Source organism: the organism of the source record quoted next, unplaced genomic scaffold (assembly GCF_019419815.1).
Source record: "Pyrus x bretschneideri cultivar Hongxiangsu unplaced genomic scaffold, Pyrus_bretschneideri_v1 Contig19, whole genome shotgun sequence".
In the NCBI taxonomy this organism is placed as follows: domain Eukaryota; kingdom Viridiplantae; phylum Streptophyta; class Magnoliopsida; order Rosales; family Rosaceae; genus Pyrus; species Pyrus x bretschneideri.
The window spans coordinates 4681806-4703209 of record NW_025999490.1 but is presented as its reverse complement, the minus strand read 5'-3'; the positions used below and the strand labels follow the sequence as shown (position 1 = coordinate 4703209).

At 36.7% G+C, this 21404-nt stretch overlaps 3 protein-coding genes across 3 annotated transcripts; all 3 read left to right on the top strand.

Annotated features, from left to right (window-relative positions):
• Positions 1-4008: 4008 nt before the first annotated feature.
• Positions 4009-8852, top strand: LOC103933061 (nonsense-mediated mRNA decay factor SMG7-like). The gene is given in 9 exon segments (XM_009342744.3): positions 4009-4130; positions 4879-4990; positions 5105-5686; positions 5802-5924; positions 6035-6231; positions 6653-7313; positions 7315-8151; positions 8153-8272; positions 8274-8852. Coding segments are annotated over 9 exon segments (3123 nt in total). The 5' UTR covers positions 4009-4065; the 3' UTR covers positions 8700-8852.
• A 1132-nt stretch (positions 8853-9984) lies between these two features.
• Positions 9985-12561, top strand: LOC103933379. Its single transcript, XM_009343103.3, has 3 exons — positions 9985-10162; positions 10282-10439; positions 11866-12561. Exons 1-3 carry the CDS (start codon positions 10082-10084, stop codon positions 11984-11986), a joined length of 360 nt encoding a protein of 119 aa, XP_009341378.2. The 5' UTR covers positions 9985-10081; the 3' UTR covers positions 11987-12561.
• A 2487-nt stretch (positions 12562-15048) lies between these two features.
• LOC103944353 (transcriptional corepressor LEUNIG_HOMOLOG-like) lies at positions 15049-21124 on the top strand. The gene is made up of 16 exons (XM_009354791.3): positions 15049-15511; positions 15648-15745; positions 16080-16192; positions 16290-16417; positions 16610-16649; positions 16737-16836; positions 17202-17248; positions 17357-17515; positions 17912-17965; positions 18156-18303; positions 18454-18563; positions 18668-18817; positions 19048-19203; positions 19722-19838; positions 19951-20157; positions 20465-21124. Exons 1-16 carry the CDS (start codon positions 15477-15479, stop codon positions 20609-20611), a joined length of 1809 nt encoding a protein of 602 aa, XP_009353066.2. The 5' UTR covers positions 15049-15476; the 3' UTR covers positions 20612-21124.
• Positions 21125-21404: the final 280 nt, after the last annotated feature.

Here is a 21404-nt window from a genome sequence, read left to right as displayed (position 1 = left end):
GGTAAAATGATGGCAATTCCTTCCAAATTGCCAATTACTCACTTGAAGATTTCAAAGGTTTTCAAGCCAAGACATGATGATCTTGATTTATGATGGGGGTGGAGTCTGGACCCCTATCAAAATGGGACAATCCAGAACTTACCAGAAAATTTAATTCTTAATCTTCTCTTTTCAACATTTAATCGTAAAAAAAAAAAAAAAAAAAAAAAAACCATCTCATCAAACATTTTAGGTTGAACTTAATGAAAGTAAAATCATAGCTCTTGGCATCGTTTGAAACCATTAATATTCTCATTTTAACATTTTATACTTGGGTTGATTGAACAATTGAACACATTTGTCTTCCCATCGTATCCTCTATTGCTGATGAGCGAGAAATGCTAAAAGGATTGTGTAAACGTATGCAAGAATGCATAAACTTTCGTGTAGAAGTATTTTGCGTCCGGTCAAGTTTTATAAATGATATCTGATAGAAAAAATGGTGATTTTAGATGCGATCCCTATTTATCAACTTTTTTTATTGAAATCTTGTTGGCTTTCAATTTTTTTATTGAAGTTCTTGAAATTAATGCAATAATGCATTTCTATGCAGGTTATTATAATTTTAAATTAAAATTTGATATTTATAGTTACTTATATTAATGAGATTTTAAATAAAATCCAATATTTGTGGGATTAAAAATAGTAAAAAATAAATTATAATTATATAAAAAAGTATAATTTATCTTAATGACATGATTTGTCACTACATAAATTATATTTAAATAAAACCCATGATTTGTTATTACTTATATTATTGACATTTTAAATACAAAAAATTGGTAATTTCATTCGGTACATTTTGCATACAAAAAGTTGGTAACTTTTATACAAAAAAAGTGGTACATTTTATAGAAAAGAATGGTTACATTTTGTATAAAAAAAAACAATGGGTATATTTTATATATATAAAAAACAATTGGTACATTTTAGATTAAAATAAATAAATAGGTCTTACATTAGAAAACGGATACATTTTACATAAAAAAGGTAGTTACAAAAAAAAAAAAAAAAGGGTACATTTTACTTATAACAGAGTGGTACATTTTTAAAGATAAATGGGCACATTATTAGTAAATTATTGGTGCAAATAAAAGGTTTAAAAAATGAGTACAAATAAAAGTTTGAAAAATATGGACACAAAAAGAAATTAATATATTTATAAAAATTAAAACTAAAAAGAAAATCGGTACAATTTTTTTAATAAAAAAAAAAGGGCTGCATATTAAAATGGGTACAAAGTAAAAATAAAAATATACGATACAAAATTAAGCCATACATATATGTATCAAATGTAACGTTTCAAACACTAAATAAATATATTTAAAAATAAAATTTAATTATATTGACATGGAAAATATTTTATTATTGAAATAATTAATGACGTTTATTAAAATCGAGGGATCTTGATAAAAAATTAAAAATGAATAAGATTTTAATCAATAGAGTTGAAAAAAGAATAATGAAAACCTAATTTCTCTTCTAAAAAAAAAAAAAGAAGAAAAACGATGTTTGCACTACCCACACAAAGGTTTCATCAATGACTATGAGATCTTTAATCCCACAATTGCTGAATGAAGATCTACGAGTCCGGATCCTAGGCGGATCGTCTTTGTAAGGATTATAGAGATTCGTGAATCGTATTCGTTTATCGTACATCCTGAGATCAGAAATCATTTTAAATATTTTTATTTAAAAATAAACATAAACAATATTTGATAAAAACTGATTGCATGATGTACGATTAACGGATACGATTTATGAATCTCCAAAATCATCACTAAAAGGATCCGGAGAGGATCCTGTTGGCATTGCTTCCATAAATGTAAATTGTGTTAAGGTTGAAAATATTGATTAAAGGGGTCCTAATCAGCAACCTAACAACAACTATTCGTGGACCCGCTTTGATGATGTGGCCATACATTATCCACGCTCATCAATTCATCATATTTTTTTGATCTATTATAATTACTCCCCTTTTGATTTTTTTGATTTTTCCTTGTTTTTATTCTCCACAGTCAAAGAGGATAATATTAATTAAATTGACGGCTAAGATATCCTTATCACGACGATCTTAACGTCAAAATATGGACTTTCACGTGGGACCAAATAGCCATTTTGCCTTGTGTTCTCCACCATGCGTATATGACCTATTGGTAATGTTTTTAATCTTGAAAACCCACAAAATATAAAGGTTTTTTATATTAGGATTCTATAAAATGTTGAATGAATCAAATTTTAAAATTTAATATTAAATGATTTATTTGTCTTTCTATGCAATGACAATTGTGACCTTATTAGATTTAAAAAAAATAAAAAATTTCTAAATACACCCAAAATCATTTTTAACGTATTATTTATCTTCTTCAACTATCAAAACCCTTATCATCATCCATTGTTGAACAAAATCCTAAAAAATGAAACTACAAAATGTTGATTGAGAAAAATTATTTTCGGCAAATGGAACACAAAATCAATGTTTCGAAAGCTTCACATAAGGTAAGACTTCATATTTTTCATTGTTTTAGTGATTTCGACAACATCGATGATCATTTAATCTTATTTTTGCTGTGTTATTTAAGTTTCTATGTTCATATTCATCTCTTAGGGATCACAGGGATTACATGAAGAATTAAAATTTAAAATTACCACCAAATATTAAAAACACACGCACATGGGTTTTAATTGTGGAATTGAAAACAAACCCACATATGCTTTAAATCCCAACCAGCATCTTTTGTCAAAATTCTAGGCGGCATCTTTTGTTAATCTCATTATTCAAGACTTAGTACTTATGAATCTCATAATTCAAAAGCCATGGCCCCCGAATTGATTGCAGAGTGAGTCAATGACATTTATAATTAAGATGCTTTCTTGCACTATACTACGATGCTTTCTTGCAGATCGATTTGATTCGACCAAAATATGCACAAGAAAATGAAAACAGCAAGGTAGCTTTGAAATTATTATTGAAAGATGTTCAAATAAATCTAAACATTCTTCAAATCATTCAATTTGAAATAATTCAGCAAACTAAAAGTTTAAATGTTTAGATTTAGTCCATGAAAATTACAAATGAGTGTTATAAGATTTGAGAAATAAGGGGTGTATCGAAAATATGGGGTGTGAGGGTATTATGAGGAAGTATGTGGGGTGTCTTAAAATAATTTTTAATTGAAAAAGAAAATATGGAGTGTATTAAGTATGTGGGGTTCATTCAACAATTTGTGATGTGTTAATATAATAAGCCAATATAAAAGAATAATGTTAGAGAGAGACTAAATTGTTAGACACAATTTGCAAACTAAATGATATGTCGTTAATAGGAATGAGTACGTTTATCAACGTTTAAGTCATAATCCACCTATCAACTTCCATATCATTTAGTTTACAAAATTTTATCTATATATTTAGTCTTACTAGTATTACCCAATATAAAAACACCCTTAAATATTACAATTCGAATTAAATATAGTAAACGACATAAATACGTTTGGGCTTGTTGTTTAACAAGTCTCACAAATCTTGCCTTTCCTTGGAATTCATATAGTATGGGCCCAAAACAGACATGCCAAATCAAAGCTACGTCAATCCATACAACACGAAAAATCTAAAACATCAATTTTCAGAATATAACAACGACAAATAACCTATTAACACGTGAATTATCAATTCTTCAATTGCTTTTTTTAATAGATCATTGCTTCCTTCTTTTTATTTTATTAGCATTAACATTGCGTCTCACAACAATGTATCATGTTAATGCTAAGAACAAGTTGTCATCCTCTCTGTCTAATCCGATGAAATTGATGCTTGGACACGAATCACATGATGACAAGTCATTTTAATTATTCCCCATTTTCTAACATTGGATAATCAATTATTTTATTCAAACATGGACTAAAGAATTTATTTATTTTTTATTTTTTGGAAACTACGTAGACTAAAGAATTTGGAAAAATGAAACGACAAATAAAAGCACTTTTGTCTGTTTCACAACTGAAAGACAAATAAGGGAAGACCCCCATGATTCTCTCAAGTCTCCCCTTCCATTTGTGTGCTTTTCTGCTTGGTGGGTTTCTGCAGCATCAGTTAAGGACTCAAACTTTGGCTGCTGAGTTTATTAACTGTAGAGTTTGTTTATGCTCTCAGGGGGACTTACTTTTAGCTCCCTTGTAAAATTCTCTTCCTTTTCAACATGTTCAGATGAAAAAAATTGTTTCTTGATGTTGTTTTGCTGAATTTTACTAGGTTTTTTCCTTTCCATCCGTAATTTCTATATTTGTGTTCCATTTGCTGCTTTACTCTGAATTTGATATGGGTTTCTTCTGACTTTTTTTGTATAATTAAATGTATTTATAATCTAATTAACCAATTAAACATGATTAAAGAAGTTGAGGCCCTTGAGGGTAGAGTTTAGGTTTGAAAGACTCTTGCTTTTAGGACAGTTTCCACATTCATTTGTTTGGATGATGATCATTATCTGCTGGGTGGCTAAAACCCTAAAAGTCAATAGCTGCCTACTTTCTTTCCTTTTGCTTTGTGGAATTTTTGATCTTTGAGAAATTTAGTGGATTTCAGCTTCAACTTTTCACTACTTATCATATTAGGAATCCATCCCTCCCTAAATTTCCACGAAATTGGTTAGTGGTTTTGGGTTTCGGTTCAGTTTAGGGTTTTTATTCCCACCTTTAGTTGTCCAATTATGCTCAAGATATCGTTAAAATGCGATTTTCTTCGCAATCTGGTACTGCCTGTGGCAGATGCTCCTCATACTTTGTTTTTGCACTAATTTATGATGTTTTCTAACAGATGAGTTATGCCATAAGCATATTGCAGCTTGCACAAAGGAGATAAAGAACACCTGAAGAAGTTTTTCCAGTTAAACATGAAGGCGAATTCACCTTTGTCCCTCAAGGATCAGAGAGAAAGACAGAAGTTTTTGATTGAGGTAAATTCTGCAGCTACATTTGGTACCGCTTAATACTAACTCAAAGATCTCAGATAATTGTTGTACAATTTTTCTTTGTGAGTCTCGAAAATGTTGAAACATTTGTCATCTCAGGTTGCAATCAGAGAAAACCAGTTGTGGGGTATGGTCCATTCCAAAGGTCTTTTGAACTCTGAGGTTCAGGACTTGTACCGCAAAGTGCGATCTAGTTATGAGAATCTCATACTGAGTGATTGTGAGCAGTTGGACCTTCAAGACATCGAGTATTCTTTGTGGAAGCTTCACTACAAGCATATTGATGAGTTTCGCAAAAGAATAAAGGGAAGTTCAGTGAATGCAGAAAGCAAAAATAAGGTGGTGCTACGAAATGATATTCATATAGAAGGGTTTAAAGTCTTTCTATCCGAAGCAATTGAATTTTACCAGAATGTGACTGTGAAATTAGGAAAATGTAAGAGTCTCCCAGAAGAGTACGTGATAAATAGAAAGGAAGGCGACCTTACTTTTGCAGAACAGGAAAAGATGCAGAAGTGCCAGTTTTTGTGCCATCGCTTCTTGGTATGTCTCGGGGATCTGGCTAGGTACAGAGAACAATATGAAAAGCCTGATGTGCAAACCCGAAATTGGTCAGTTGCGGCCACTCACTACTTGGAAGCGGCAGCAACTTGGTCAGATAGTGGAAACCCCCACAATCAGGTAGATTACTGCTTCCCTGATGGTTACTATTACAAGAACTAAATTTCTTTATGAGATTTGCATGTGTTATCTTGAACAATACTGACTTGAAAGTTACATGTGAGTTTGTTTGCAGTTGGCTGTATTGGCAATATATATTGGTGATGAATTACTCGCTTTGTACCATTGTATAAGAAGTTTAGCTGTTAAAGAACCTTTCCCTGACGCCCAAGATAACCTCATCCTACTGTTTGAAAGGGTAAAATTGGACAAATTACAAGAACATCTATTGTTTTTAGTCATTATATTCATATTATCTTCTGATACTCATACTTGGGCGGTTCTCATTTGCTCCTTACAATCTTGCAGAGCAGGTCATCTCATGTATATTCTCTTTCAAGTGAGGTCCGCTTTAATTTCTTAAACCCATCTGAAAGAAGCGGTGGTCAGACTTTTTCACAGTCGAGCGATGATAATATGGTGAAAGCTGAGAATGTTTGCTTCATGGATACAAAGTTATGGTCTCTTATTATTGGAACGCTAAGTTTCTTTCACATTAAATCAAGGTACTCACTTAACCACTATGGAGTGATGCTACATTTAGCTGTTGAATTTAGGTGGTGCATCTTATGTTGAATTGTGACTGTCCACATTTTGTTGTTACAATGCTACTTTATCTATCCTTACATAATCTCTTAACTTGTCATGTACTTCTATTCGGTTTCCCAATCCGTAGCAGCTAAGATTGTAAAAGCGAAAAGATTTTTAACTTGAGCTTACATTGTTACTTAGTTAAGTTGTTAACTTGCTTCACATTGCTTGAGTGAAGTGATGTTTCGATGAAGATTGTAATCGAGACCATGTAATGTTGAATCATTGAATCTATTTGCATTTGATCTATGCTCGTTTTTCCAATTCTTCATTTATGTATCAGATTCTATGTTGTTTGAGTTCTGATGTTCTCTGCGGAACTTTTTATGTGAGCAGTGTAGATGAATTCCCCTGTGCTTTTGCATCTACTATGCGAGAGTTGGATGCACTGATTGCACTAGATGATACAGAGCTAAAAGCCACATTGGAGTCATATCAACGTATGGATTCGGTTAGAAGAGGCCCATTTCGAGCACTCCAAGTTGTTTCTGTACTAATCTTTACCGTACAGAATCTAATCAAGACCCCTGAAATAAAAGAATCAACAGACAAAATTGACATCCAGCAAAAAGAGCTGACACAGTTGGCACTGAATGCAGCATTCATTTTCATGGGGCGCTTTGTTGAAAGATGTTCAGAGGCTGGTCCAGTAGAGACTTGCCCCCTTCTACCAGCTGTGCTTGTTTTTGTGGAGTGGCTAGTCGTCGTGCTGAGTGGAGCAGAAACGTATGGGGTCGATGAAAAAAGCAGAAGTGCGATGTCTTACTTTTTTGGTGCATTTGTTGATCTTCTGAAGCAATTCAACCTCAGCGAGGATGAGGCCAAGTGTCCAGAAGGTACTCCTTTGTGGGAAGACTATGAGCTGAGGGGATTTGCTCCGGTAGCTTGTGTTCACGCATCACTAGATTTCTTGTATAATCGGGAACATATAGACAATTATGACAGCGGAATTGATTGTCGTGCTCAGAGAATCATCAAGGCTGCAATGAAAATTGCAGGACAGATCAACTGGTTCTCAAAAGTGGATTGTCTATGACAAATCTCAAAGAAAATTTTCCAAAGCCGATATGGCAGAGTCAAATGAATATGCTGACGGGAAAGAACTAGGAGGACTTGAGTCCAAGAATTCTGATGGTAAACTGAAAGTGCCTAGTCAGCATATCCACGAAGCGCTGAAAAAATGCGAGAAACAGATGATTGGGGAAAACCCAAGTTCGACCAGACAATCTGTTGACACGGAAGAGGAAGAGGTTATTCTCTTCAGGCCTCTTACAAGACATAACTCAGCACCACTCAAGATTTCCTCTCCTTTAAAGGATCCTAACTCTACGAAAGATATGGCAGATCAAAGTGTACCTTCTGATGAGTGCTTGCGCCGTGCCACATCACTTCTTATAGCGCAAAACAAGGCAAAGACTGATCCTTTATCTTCTCATGTCAACATCGCTAATTTTTGGCGCAACATGCCATTTAATCAGCAGGAGCCTTCTGTGAAGGAACAGCCACCAATAACCGCGGGGCCTCCCTCTCTTAATGCTTGGGTCCTGGACGGAGGAAATTTGAACAGTAATAAGGACAAAAGCACAAGCGGTATTAGTAAATGTGGCTCGAGATTGAGCCCCATTGAGGAAATAGCTTCGGAATTTGTGGATGTTCTGTCCATCAGTGAAAATGAATATTCAATCAGCAGTCACGAAATTTCGAGCACTCAATCCTCTTCCTCTACTTATACAGCTCCTCTGCCTTCTGCTCCTTTGTTGCCAGATGACGCTGTTTGGTTTAATGGTGGAACCGAATCTAGTTTCATCGACTGCAAAAGCTCCGCAGGGATCAGCACTGACCGACAATCTGTGTGACGCTGATGCGACCCATTCACAGGCAGGCAGCTATGCAAACTGGACTGCAACTCAAGGGCTACCAGATTATAGTTCCGGCATTCCAAATTTTGTGGATAAGTCACCCGCCTTGGCATCAAATGACATCATCTGAATGGCTGCGTCAGTACAGAGAAAGTCTCAACCTTGGCCATAATGCTTGGCCAAATTCTCTTCATCCGCCCAGGAACCTCGGAAACTTGTCCGATTATGATGCTACCAGGTTAAATCATTTCAACCGATGGGGACATCACGTGGCTTCTAATCCGCCAATGTGTACAAACAACCCTCCGCCATTGGTTCCTCCTTTTCCTCTAGATTATGGTGATGCAGATGGGCAAAGAAGGGAGAAGCTTCTTCCTGGCTATCAAAGAACAAGCCCCTACGGGTGTGGCGCTGTGAGGGATGTAAGAAACGAGCAGCGGCCGCTTCTGCAGTACCTTAAGGAGTTAGAAAGGAAAGTGCAGCATGATCCCACTTTCAGAGGTCCTAGTTATTTGGACAATTGAGATATATTTCACATGTAGAGTTGATAGTCGCAAAACATGCACGTCATTGGCTGCATTTTTGTATATATGTAAGCAGATGAAGTTGTTGTGAAATCCTGCAGTCCACAATGTGATGAATTGTGAAAATGCATGTCTAATATGTTGTATCGCTAATTGGACTTGAGCCGATAGATCGATGCCTAAGCAAAGAGCCTGCATACACATACAAACCAAATGGTAGTGCCATTAACATGGTGTCACATTTTCTAACCCGAGCATCATTACGCATAAGAACCTGCCTATGAAAGTGGAACAACAGCGGTAAATGGCTTTTAATACCCTCAAGGCTGAGAAGTTGAAGGAGAAATCCCCCGAGCAAGCAGGGGCACGGCAAAGCTCATTGCAGCATGCAACCCTACATAAGTTCAATACGACCGAAATTGCCCCAATTCTTCATCGTATTGAACAAGACCGAAATTAATGTAATTGACGTATTTTTACCGTACATAAGTTTTAATCAAAATTGCTCAGTTTTTATCGTTATTTGGAGATCGTCTTACAAAAATTCCATCAAATTGCATGTCACTAAAAAAAAAGTTTTTTGAAAATATGTCACTAAAAATAAATTTCCAATTGTAACAAGTGTGAGTTAGAAAATCCCTTAATCAGGAGTGAGGTTCTAAGGATGCATCCAAGTAAAAGAGAAAATTTTCAATTTGCTGAGAATACGGCCCAATACACTAAATGTTATAATACAATTTATTGTAAATTTTTTTTTTATGTTTTAACTAGTATCGAGCCGTGCGCCTGACATACGAAAAATCTCTCCAAGTAAAGGTCAAAATTCAAACTTTCAAAGCAAAGAAAAATTCAGTACAAAAATAAATAAATAAATAAATAAAGAACAATATTTGGCTACTCAAAGATGAGTAAGAACACCTACTCAAAACTCTTTATGTTTTAATCACAGAACTTCGTGCTTGTGATGAGAACGGTTCATACTATGAATCACACTTTGCAAAAAATAAATTAAAACTAAGATCGTTTAGTCAATCTATTATAGTAAATACATAGGTGGTTCATAATACTTTTACCAATACTGTTCATTTGTTTTTAAACAATTTGATTACTAAACGATCTTAGTTTTAACTTATTTTTTGTCTTTGTAAGATGATTTATAATATAAACGATTCTGATTATAAACATGAAGTTTTATAAATTAAGGACGAACAATTTTGAAATTTTTTGAATGGAAGTTCCTATAGCTAAATATTGTTATTAAATAAAATGTTTTCCTCCACCCTCAGGTTAACTACCAGTCAAGTCACTGCTCCAGCTTTCCCACACCTCCCCTGCACTCAGATCCTCTCCGCTCGCCAATCGCAGATCCTAACCGCCGCACGATGGCCAAAAAGCAACCAGAACCCGAACAAATTTCGCCGGCGAACGCAGTCTTTCTCGGCGCTCTAGCTCCCGGCGTTAACGTACGCACACTTTCCCCCTGCTTTCTGTATTTCCTACGATTACGAACAGTTCTTGCCAAAAATCAAAAGGTTTAATCGAAATTTTGCTTCTTTATTTTTTGGGTGATTGAATTTTGCAGGGTCCGACATGGACGACGCTGAGATTTGCGTTTGTGATGCTGGGTGTGTGCCTTGCTGTGATGCTGGGTTTGGCATTCTCTTCCAGTGACTCTTGGTTGGTGTTTCACGTTGCGTTCCTCGTACTCATCACTGCTACCCTCTTCCTGCTTCTTAGCTGGTAGGTTCATTGAATTTGTATGTCCAGTAAAATACTCACAATTTGTTTTCCCCTTATAAAGTTTTGCAGCTTGGTAAATCTGGATGTGGGTTTTTGTGTGTGGTTTCTCTTTTGATTAATTTTTATGTTTTTCTGGATCAATATGTTATGTATTTTGATTAATTTATTGCCTTTGTGTTATTGGATATGTAATGGAATTAGCATTTGTTGTTGATAACTGTTTGAAAGGGTATAACACGGTTTTGACTCGAAATCACTTTTAGTCACCGTGATTTCAATTTTACCGTCAGCGTGCTTGTGCTCGTTACGCTTTAAGTCCAATTGTTAACTTATGTGTATGCATATAGCTCACATTGCAACCTATTCTTTCTGTTTGATGAGTTGTGCTGCTGTTTGAACATATTTTAGTTACTTTGTGAATACCCCAGCAATGGATTTGTGCTTGTTGATCAGTCAACTGCGAATAAACAATAGTGGTTACCATGTTATGTTATTAGATTGCGCATTGCGCTCCTTGATTTGGAGGCATAGTTAGTAATTTAGTTGTAATACACCGAAGGGAAAAGCTTGCTTGATGTATGGGCTGGTACTCTCTCATATCTTTAGCCTTTACAGTTTACACTTGTAATATCATTAACCTACGTCTATTTATAAGAATTTCAGTAGTCATTACCATGGATTGGGGCCGGCTGAATATCCCACCTATTGTCTGTTCACGATTATGTGTTTTCTATTATATATGCAGAAACAGATGTTGTATCTTTGTTGTTGGATGAAGAAAATATAGCATAGTGTGTGAAAATGTGAAGGAAATGTTGTCTATGGAGTAGGTTCTAGCTTGTCCAACCTTTTGTCTACCTGAGCCCGGCGCTTAAATTTCAATGGTTCTCAACAACCGGCAGAAAGATTGTTGTGAGGGAGGTTTGAGACGACTAAATTATATTTTTGGAGCATGGGATGTGAACCATGGGAACTTGTTATACATATCCCTATGGAATTAGTGGAAAAGCTAAGGGTACTGTGATCAACAATAACAGTGTTATTTGTCGTTTCAAAGTGAGCACAGGGATAAATCTTGCAGACATTGCTTTTATCAATTGTACGACCTACGACTGATTTGATATATGACTTATTTAATCTGGAAGGTGGAGATACATTCAGCCTTGCAAGTTGGCTATTGCCAGTGTTTGGGTGTTTCATTCTGTTTATGATTAACCTCAACTGTTTAAGCAAATTAGCCATTGATGGAAAGCTTCTAATTACGTGAATTTAGACAGTAGAAGAAAGAGATAAGAAAACCCGAGTGATTCTTGATTTTGTCATTTTTGTTGAAATGCATTGGTGCGGAGGATAAAATTTGCACAAATAGCTGAAATTTATTATTTCATGACTCCTTGATGATTTGTGGATTGATTTTATGCTGCAGGTTTCTTGCACAGACTGGTTTGGTTTCTGTTGAACATCAAATCCGTGAGATAGGCTTAGTGCCAAATGATCAACAGGAGAGTAGAGAAGGTGTCGTGAAAAACGCGGAGAAATCCCTTTAAAAGGGCAACTTATACTTCAATTAAAGACAATTACATTTGTGATACAATCCTTTTGAGAGGCATGAGAAGACACAACAAGGTTGTCAAAACAGCAAGCAGGTTGCTGTAGAGTTCTGCACCGTTTCATGAGAAACATCGACGAGAGGAGTCGCATCTTTCAGTCAGTATGGGCCTCTTTCTCCTTGTGTTTGCTCCTTTTGGGTTTGATGAAGCAGAAACACGAGCAACACGGGAACTGAAGCAAAAACTTCATCTCTCTGACGGTGTGGGGATCAGATTGTCTGGAGATTGGTATATATACCGTACTCCGGCGTTGGCTTTCCTTTATTCCTATAAAGATGCTTTTCCTTTTCCTTTCTGTTCTTATTTTTTCAAGATGCCTAGCTTTGCTTCTCCATTTGTGTCATCATTGCCCTTTGGTGTAGTATGCTTCTGGTATTCTCCTTGCAATTTCTTCCTTGTGTGAGGAAAGGAAAGAATATGTGAGGCATATAAGCAACGAATGGAAACAAATTATAGTGGAATTTAATGAAGTAGGTTGATCTTTCTGGTGGCTTCTTGGAGAAAGTCATGCATACAGCGACGTGATGTTACGGTTTTACTAGTATTTACTAGAAGATCTATTTTCTCTCTCTTCTTTTTTTTTTTTTTTTTTTTTTTTTTTTTAAATAGAATAAAATAAAATTTCACCGAGTTATTTTCCAAGTGTTGAGCACACTCAAGGAGCCTGCTAAACACGTTGAGCGCAACTTGAAGGGTGCATTTTTGCTCACCACTTCTCAAGTGGTGATAATGCTCATCACCCTATTTCTGCACTACACAGATCTTGAAATTTAAATTTATCTAACTGTAATAAATAAGATGGTGAACATAAATATTTCCCAACTCGAGCTTAGGCATTGAGCGTGGAGAAGAAGCACCTTTCCCACCAGGCCACAATGTTTGGTGGTAGAAGATATCCATTTTATTGCTTTAATTTGGCATCCTATTCTAGTCTTTTCATTTTGTATTTTATACAAACGATATTTTACACTAATTAAATTATGTGAAAAAAAATATCAAATGGTGATCGAATGTTGTTTATGAGATTTGAATTTAGAACCGTTTTTGTCAAGACCTAACCTAATTGTCATACGGGCATACATTTTTTTTGCTTTCCACACACTCTTCTCAATTTCCGGCCATCGGAGAGAATGAATTAAAGAAGATCAAAGAACAAAAATTAACAAGAAGTGTATGAAAAGTAAAAATAGATGTGTGAATAGCATCACGGATCATATCTAGTAAAACGTGAAATGTCATTAATCTATTGTATATGATATGGTCAAAGTTAATAGTGGTTGCCACATTTGGGCATTCATTGAATCCTCTGCTTCCATTCACAACTCAATTTTGGTAAACACATTGATTTATGATCCATTTAGTAATGACTTAGGTTGGCAAAGTTCGACCTTGAATGGGATGCACCTTCGCCCCGGAGTCCGTACAGTTTTCATGTATCGGTAAACTTGCTATTAAGAGTATGGCATGCCTCACATAACTATGGAGCTTTTACTCGCACCGTCCAATCCAATTGACTTAGCAAAATATTTGCACTTAATGACTAGTGTTTGGCAAAAAGGGGAAATTCTGGGTGAGGTTGGCCGTGCCACTTCACTCTATGATCAAACAAGTAAAATTCTCACCAATTCCTCTTGCATTTCGGCCTCACTGAGCCCCTGTCGATCAAGCGATTCTTTTGTCCAATGGTCAGACAACGGCCAAAGAGACAGTCGTGGGAGTTGGGGCCAAAGAAGAAGTTTGGAGGGCCTTAAAATAGGGGCGGGGAGGAGGGTGGTTTGGGTGGGGCAGGCCTGGTTTCTTGGGTGTGGTGTCGTATTGCCTACAGGATCTAACGGCCGAACCCTAAAATTTCTCTTTTTGGTCTCACTGAATGAGTAATTTGGCGGGATAATCAATGTACTACGCACACTTATATCAAATAATTTATCTTCAATGTTAAAGATTGGCAACTCAAATGGTTAATAACAACGACTTCCTAGTTCCCACACGAAGTCACAATTCTCCTCTACTATTACGGTGTGTATCAAGCAAAAATAGTGTTTATCACCTTACATAGAAAATGCAAGGAGGGAATCACAATATGAATTTTTTTTTCCTTTTGATTTTCTTATGATTCTATGAATACAAAAGAAGGAAGTTTGATGGACCTCAAAATCAAGGCGGAGAGGGGGAGGGGGAGGGGGAGGGGGAGGGGGGGGGGTGTGTGTGGGGGTGTTGGGGACCGAGTCTGGTTTATTGGGTGTCGTACTACTGATGAGGTCTAACAGTCAAACCGTAAAACTTGGGCAAGGTTGATTTCCTGGGTGTGGTGTCGTACTATTGACGGGGTCTAACAGTCGAACCCTAAAATTTCTCTTTTTGATCTCACCAAACGAATAATTTGACGGGATAATTAATGTAGTACACACGCTTAAATCAAATAATTTATATTCAACGTTATAAACTGGCAACTCAAATGGTTAATAACAACGACTTCCTCCTACATGAAATTACAATTCTCCTCTACTATTATGGTTTGTATCAAGCAAAAATAGCGTTTGTCACCTTACATAGAAAATGCAAAAAGGCAATCACAATATGAAATTTTTTTCCACTTGATTTTCTTATGATTATGTGAATAACAAAAGAAGGAGTTTGGTGGGCCTTAAAATCGAGGCGGAGAGGAGGTGGGTGGGTGGCCGAGGCTAGTTTCTTGAGTGTGGTGTTGTATTATTGACAGGGGCTAACGGTCAGATCTCAAAATTTCTCCTTTTAGTCTCACCGAACGAGTAATTTGACGGGACAATCAATATAGTATGCGTGTTTAAACCAAATAACTCACAACTCAAGTAGTTAATAACTACGACGACTTCCTAGTTCCTACACGAAATCACAATTCTTCTCTACATAGAAAATGTGAGGAGGCAATCACAACATGAAATTTTTTTCCTTTTGATTTTCTTATGGTTCTATGAACAATCCTCCCTATATTTTCTTCTATTTCCAGCAAAAATTGTGTTGGGTTAAAGCGGCGTGGTGCGAGGCTATTGGCCAGGTGGCAAACTCCGAGTCAGTGAGTCACCAACCCGGGAGTTGCCATTGTGTGTACATGTAAAACCTCGCGAGTCGGTGACTCACCAAACTCTTCTCTCTATTTCTTTCTGAAATTCTCAATAGAAAAATCCAAATTTGTTGCTTGTCCCTTTTCTTTGGTTCCCTTTTTGCATGGCGCTGTCACAACTTTCTTAGCTCACTCAAGTTCTCTCTCTCTCTCTCTCCCTCTCTCTCCCTCTCTCTCCCCCCCCCCTCTCTCTCTATCTGGCCGTTTCCTCTTCTTCTTCCTCAATGATCTCAACTGGGTTTACACTAATTTCTCCAAGTCACTGACTTTCCATCTGGGTTTTTACTTTACTCCAAAACGCAACTGGGTTTTTACTGGGAGGTGATCATGGGTTCAGGTTCGCACTGGGATGCTGAAAAAATGTGGGTATTATTTGCTCTATTTTCTCTGTTCTTATCAAGTTTGAAATAATAAATTTTGGTTTTTTTTTTTCTTTTCACATTCTCTCTTTTGGTTTTTAATTTGTAATCTGTGTGTATTTTGATATGTGGTTTATAGGTTTAATCTGTATTTACATGACTATATGGTGAAAAAAAATATGCACGAAACTGCTGCAATTTTCAGGGAGGAGGCTGATGTTTTCAACCATCCTGTTGGTTAGTCCCTTTTTTGCTCAAATTCCCCTGCTTTTATGCTTATAAGTTTTGTCAGAATGAGTGTGTTGATTTAGTTGGAATTGCAATGAAATACTACCCACAATTTTGTTGATTATATTGTTGATCATACATTGTTTGAAAGAAGCAAAAATCGAGTTAATCGTGGCTGTACAGAATGTAGCATTAGAATTTCGCTTTAAAATTATGGTTTTCGACTGTGTTGAACGGTCTTGGGGAATTTGTGCTCGATTTTCTTTCAATCATGATTTCATAACCCAAAATTTGATTGATTAGAGTTATAAATTTTTTAACTGTGAGGCTCTTGCATTTCCAGTCATTAATAGTCCAGACGGATTCTTGCACGAATGGTGGTCTTTGTTTCATGATGTGTATGCCCTTCGGCACTTAGAGGCTCAAGAGGCCAAGGCGGGACCGTCTGCAACTGAGGTATAATTTTGCTGAATTAATTTGAAGTCTTGCTTTCCAAGTTTTGTGTAAGATGGCGCATCATTTTATATACCTATATTTTTCTTCCAATTTTCAGGCTAAGCAAATGCGAGAGAATGAAGGACAGAATAAGCGTCCAAGAGCGGCACGTAAAGCAACCACCCCACCGAAGCCTCCGCAATTTTATGAGGGTACTAGTTCAAGGTCTGTTGCAACCAGATCAAGGTATACCTTAGTCCTTTTCGTAACTCTGCATTAATTATGTCAGAAGCTGATTTCGTTTTGAAATCATTTGTACAATTCATTTGAACATTTTTGCAATTCCTTAATACCGTGATCTCTTTACTGTTAGTTGGCTTTGTTTAAATCCAGAGCATTATTTTTCTCTTTTATTGACATTCTCCCTTCTTGTGTTAGCCATATGCAGCCAGAACTTCCCAATCACGCTCAACAGCAGGTACTTGGAAATTTTGTGTACTTCGTCAACTCAAACGAATAAGAACCCCAAATTGCTAGAGTTACGTAGATAAACTTAAATGTTCAGGCACAGGACAACAGAAGCTCGGGCAGGGCTGTCACTGAGGACCCTAGGCTTTATGGATTGCGTCGTACCACATTGCCAGTAACTGAAGATCTGGATTCAGGTTTGTTAGTGTTATTGGGTTTCATTTTTTGGAATTACAGTGCTCAGAGCACTGTGAAATTGCAGATATATCATATAACACACTGAGAAGAAGATATATCTTCTATACCTACATGTATCTACTACCTCCTGCTATTGTTTGATCCGGGACTAATCTTGCACTCTCTGACCATGTTTTGTGATACTTTTGGGAGTGGTCAAACATTATATCTATCATGTCCATCACTTTGAATGTTTGTTTGTATACCAGTATTACATTATATGGTTATCTTGAAGTAATCGTTTGATCCTCTGTCATACAAAGAGAAGTGTTATATTTGATTTACATTATGTAGGTGTGTGATTGCTTTCTGTTTATGTTTCCAGGTATGCTTGCAGTCAATCCTGGAACACTTCATGGGAGGCCTTTAGAAGTTAGTGGTTTATAAGTACTTGTCCATTGGAACTCTTTTAGCATCATTTTGATTCAGTTTTCTTAATATTTTATCTGAAGTTGATCAAACTCCCTGGTGGGTCACCAGGTATTAAACTCAGCCTTGCAGGCTCCAAATCATAAGCAACACCAGGCTTTGAACCATCAGAAACAACAGGCTTCGAATGATCAGCAAAAACAGGGTCCAAGCCATCAGCAACAGATTCAGACGTGGACAACAGAACATCAGTATCCGTGTTTGGATCAGGTATGCTGTACCATCACTTACAAAGTCATCCCGCAAATACAACAAGCATAAGCTTTTGGCATACTTGTCTTTGTACACTACTTCCCGATTTATTTGGTGCTATCATCGACTAAAAGATACGAAAACGAATGTTGGCAACCAGAGTGCAAGCTACATGTTAATAAGTTTTCAGTAGATGTTTAAAATCCTTTTCCTATTGAAAACTGATTGGTGATGATGACTAAGATGATTGGTCAAGGAAAAGAAGCACAAGTTACTAGAGGTTTAGCAGTAACCTTGATTAACACGCTTGATTAGAAACTTGGTTATTAGAAGTTTCCTGGCTTGGTTGAAGGTGATGGTTCACATTTTTTTTTTCTGAAGTATATCTGTCTAACATTGTCATTTCAAAATCAGAATGGCAGACAGAGGAAGACGGCACTCCATTTGAGAACTGGAGGCAGCGCTTTGGTAGGTCATACACCTTGCAATACATGAAGATGTTCCCTTATCACATGACATCGATATTTGTGGAAGTTAATGAATGCTTTGATTTGGGGAATCTCATCATTTCTGATGGATACTTCTCCTGAAACTTATAATTTCTTGGGCTTCTATTATCCAACGTTGTGCTTAATTTCTTCATGGGATCAAACCATAGGACGAAATGAATGCTAATGAAGAAATACCTGTGGAAGAAAATGCCAAATCTTTCTTGTCCACTGGTGATGACAACGTTGATGGTACACGCACTCCTTTCAGATTTTTAAGACGTCGTGCTACAGCTTGCAACAAAAATGAACAAAAAGGTAATTCATTGAGATTTAGAAAAATAATAATGCTTTGTACTTTGTACTATCTAAATTTGTTATACTGAGTCTCAATGCAGTTCCCGTCCATGTTTTGCTCCCCATAGGATGAGAAGCTTTCATTAACTTTACTTTGTTACCAACTGCTAGGCTTCACATTTGAAGAAGTTGGTTCCCTCCACTCAAGCAAGTCCAAGGTTGTATGCTGCCATTTTTCATCAGAAGGGAACTTGTTAGCTAGTGCAGGGCATGAGAAAAAGGTCACTTGATGAAAACCATCTATCATGTTCAGTTTATTACATTCTTAGTCAGTTCTAGTAGTCTTTTTTACGAGTTTATCGCTGATTTCGTAGTCTTCTGGCAGGTTCTGATTTGGAATATGGAAACTTTTGATTTTGTTAAAACTTCAGAAGGGCATTCTCTTCTCATTACAGATGTACGGTTTCAACCAAACTCAACCGTTTTTGCAACTTCTTCATTTGATAAAACTGTGAAGATATGGGATGCATCAAACGTAAGTTTTTTCCATTCTCACTAATTTAAGACCTTGTCTTCGTATGTGAGTTGAACATACGAGCGCTGCTCCAAGTCCAAGCCTGTTGGGTCTGGCTAGTCTTATGTTGTCTCCATACTTGTATCTTCTGGACTCACACGTGCTTGCAATTCACCCCTTTGAAGTAATGATTGACAAAAGATCCTTCAACATAGATAAATGATATTTGTTACATTCTTGTGCCATTGTAGTCGAGCAGATCATTGTCCCAGCTTGTAGGGCACTCTGAGCAAGTAATGTCAGTGGATTTCCACCCAAGGCAGGTCAATCTCCTTTGCTCATGTGATAGTAACGATGAAGTTCGACTTTGGAATACCATCCAATGTACTTGCACACGCTTGTTTAAGGTACTAATATACCTGATCGTTGCATTTGTTATTGTTTAATGGTAGCATCATATTATGCTAAAACTTGATATCCCACATTGAGAGAGAGTTTTAAGGAATAAATTGTAGAAACTTGTCTTCTTTTTCTGTATAAGTATGAGGTCTGCGCTTAAGTTCAGTAGCAGCATCGTTTTATGTTGCATATCATTCAACCCTTTAGAACTCTGAGTCAATTATATGGCAATTTATTCTCCCAACGTATAAGTTGGAGATAACTTGGTAGACAAGTTTCTCTTGGAACTTCATCCCAAGGCCTTACCGAAATCTCTGAGGTAGGACAGAGGTGGCAGCGGAAATTAGGTAGTTTAGCGGAAGTGAAAACACATATAATCTTAATCCTTATAAAAGTAGGAAATTAGAAGACTAATCCCCTCGATATTAAAATAATAAAACTCTAGAGACTAAAAGACTAAAACACCCTTTAATTTAAGAAGCCACCACTTATGTTCCTCATCAATCTCCCTATTGATTAACTGCAGGGAGCAACTAAACAAGTCAGATTCCAGCCTCAATTTGGAAAGTTTTTGGCTACTGCTTCAGGAAAAGATATCAATATATTTGATCTTGAGACCGGACGGATTGAGTTGTTCTTGACGGTAAGCCTTGAGACCATTCATGCGTTTTACATGCTACAATAGCTCTGATTAATGCATCAAGGTTCCTTGTTCTTGCTCATTTTAATTGACAGAAAAAAAAAACTTTTTTCAGGGATCCGGACACGCCAAAGATATTCTTTCACTTTGCTGGGACCCCACTGGGAAGTATCTTGCCTCTGTTAGTGAAGATAGTGCAAGAGTTTGGTCTCCTGCGTCAAACGGGAAATGCATATATGAACTGAAATCAAATGGCAACAAATTCCAATCATGCACATTTCATCCCGGATATTCACTGCTCTTGATTATTGGTGGTTACCAGGTAACTATTAATATTTAAACTGTCATTGTGGCCAGTAATTTGGCGAGGCTGTTTGTGATTATAACCTCCCTTTATACGAAAATGGGGTTCTGCACTTACAAGTTTTCGCGGGTTCCTTTAATACTAGATGCCGACCTTTTGTATTTGCATTTGATACATTCAAGAAACTGGAAACAAGGTTACTATGTAGAATATGTTTAGTGTTTGAAAATATTGTTGTTCAGAAGTCATAGGGTGATTAGTTTCTCAGTTTATGTCCATAAGATCGTAAATTTGTTCGTCTAAAGTATCCATTTGTTCTTGGCAGACCCTTGAGCTGTGGAGTCCAAGCGAGAGCAGCAAGACACTGACAGTTCCGGCGCACCAGGGGATAGTTTCTGCTCTGTCAGCATCCGCGAAGACTGAAATGGTTGCCTCAGTGAGCCATGATCAGTGTGTGAAGCTATGGAAATAAGACCTTTCACTGTGAAAGTGCAGCTGCATGAGAAACTATGGAGAATATGTAAATTGGGAAATCAAGAACAAAGCCAAATAGTATACACAGGAGTTTTAAAGCGTTGGATTCTGTGAACTTTTTGAACAAGTTTGTCTGAGACTGGATCTTCAACCCTTCGTTGGCCGGTGCATGCCATACGCGGGAGTGGTTGAATTTTTGTATAGGAGGGAGAAGGTACTAATTTGTGCCCTCTGGTCTCCGATACAGGCACATTTGCACTCTCAAAGTTACAAATTCGATGTAAATGTTTTGGACCAACATGGCGAGTGTTAAATAGAAATCCGCCAAAGTTGCTTATGTTATATTATATTATGTAGTTTTTGAGTTTAAACAAGTTCATAATTTCCAAGAGAGGAATGCTAAGGAGACTCTAAAAAAGGGACTCTCTATGAACTCGTGAGCTCATGTTTTTAGCACAATATTTATAATATTGATATGGGAATTGACGTTAAACTGTAAGGTGGCAAAAAGTCCATGAATATCTCCACTTCGAGAATTTCCTTAGCATTTCTCTTTCCAAGGAGTACTTTCTTTTTGTTACATTGCGGAAATGTAGAGATATACATTGATGTAGCATGCATGAGATTTTCGGAGAAATTTGGGAAAAGATATTAAATTGATGGTCCATGGAGCAATTGAGAAGGCAGCCGCGTGCAGGCTAAGTCTTGCGTGACCGCTAAGTAGAGAAGCTTTACTGACCTCAGTTTTCACTTCTCCAAACGTCGTGTCATTTTTTACACAACAAAAAAAA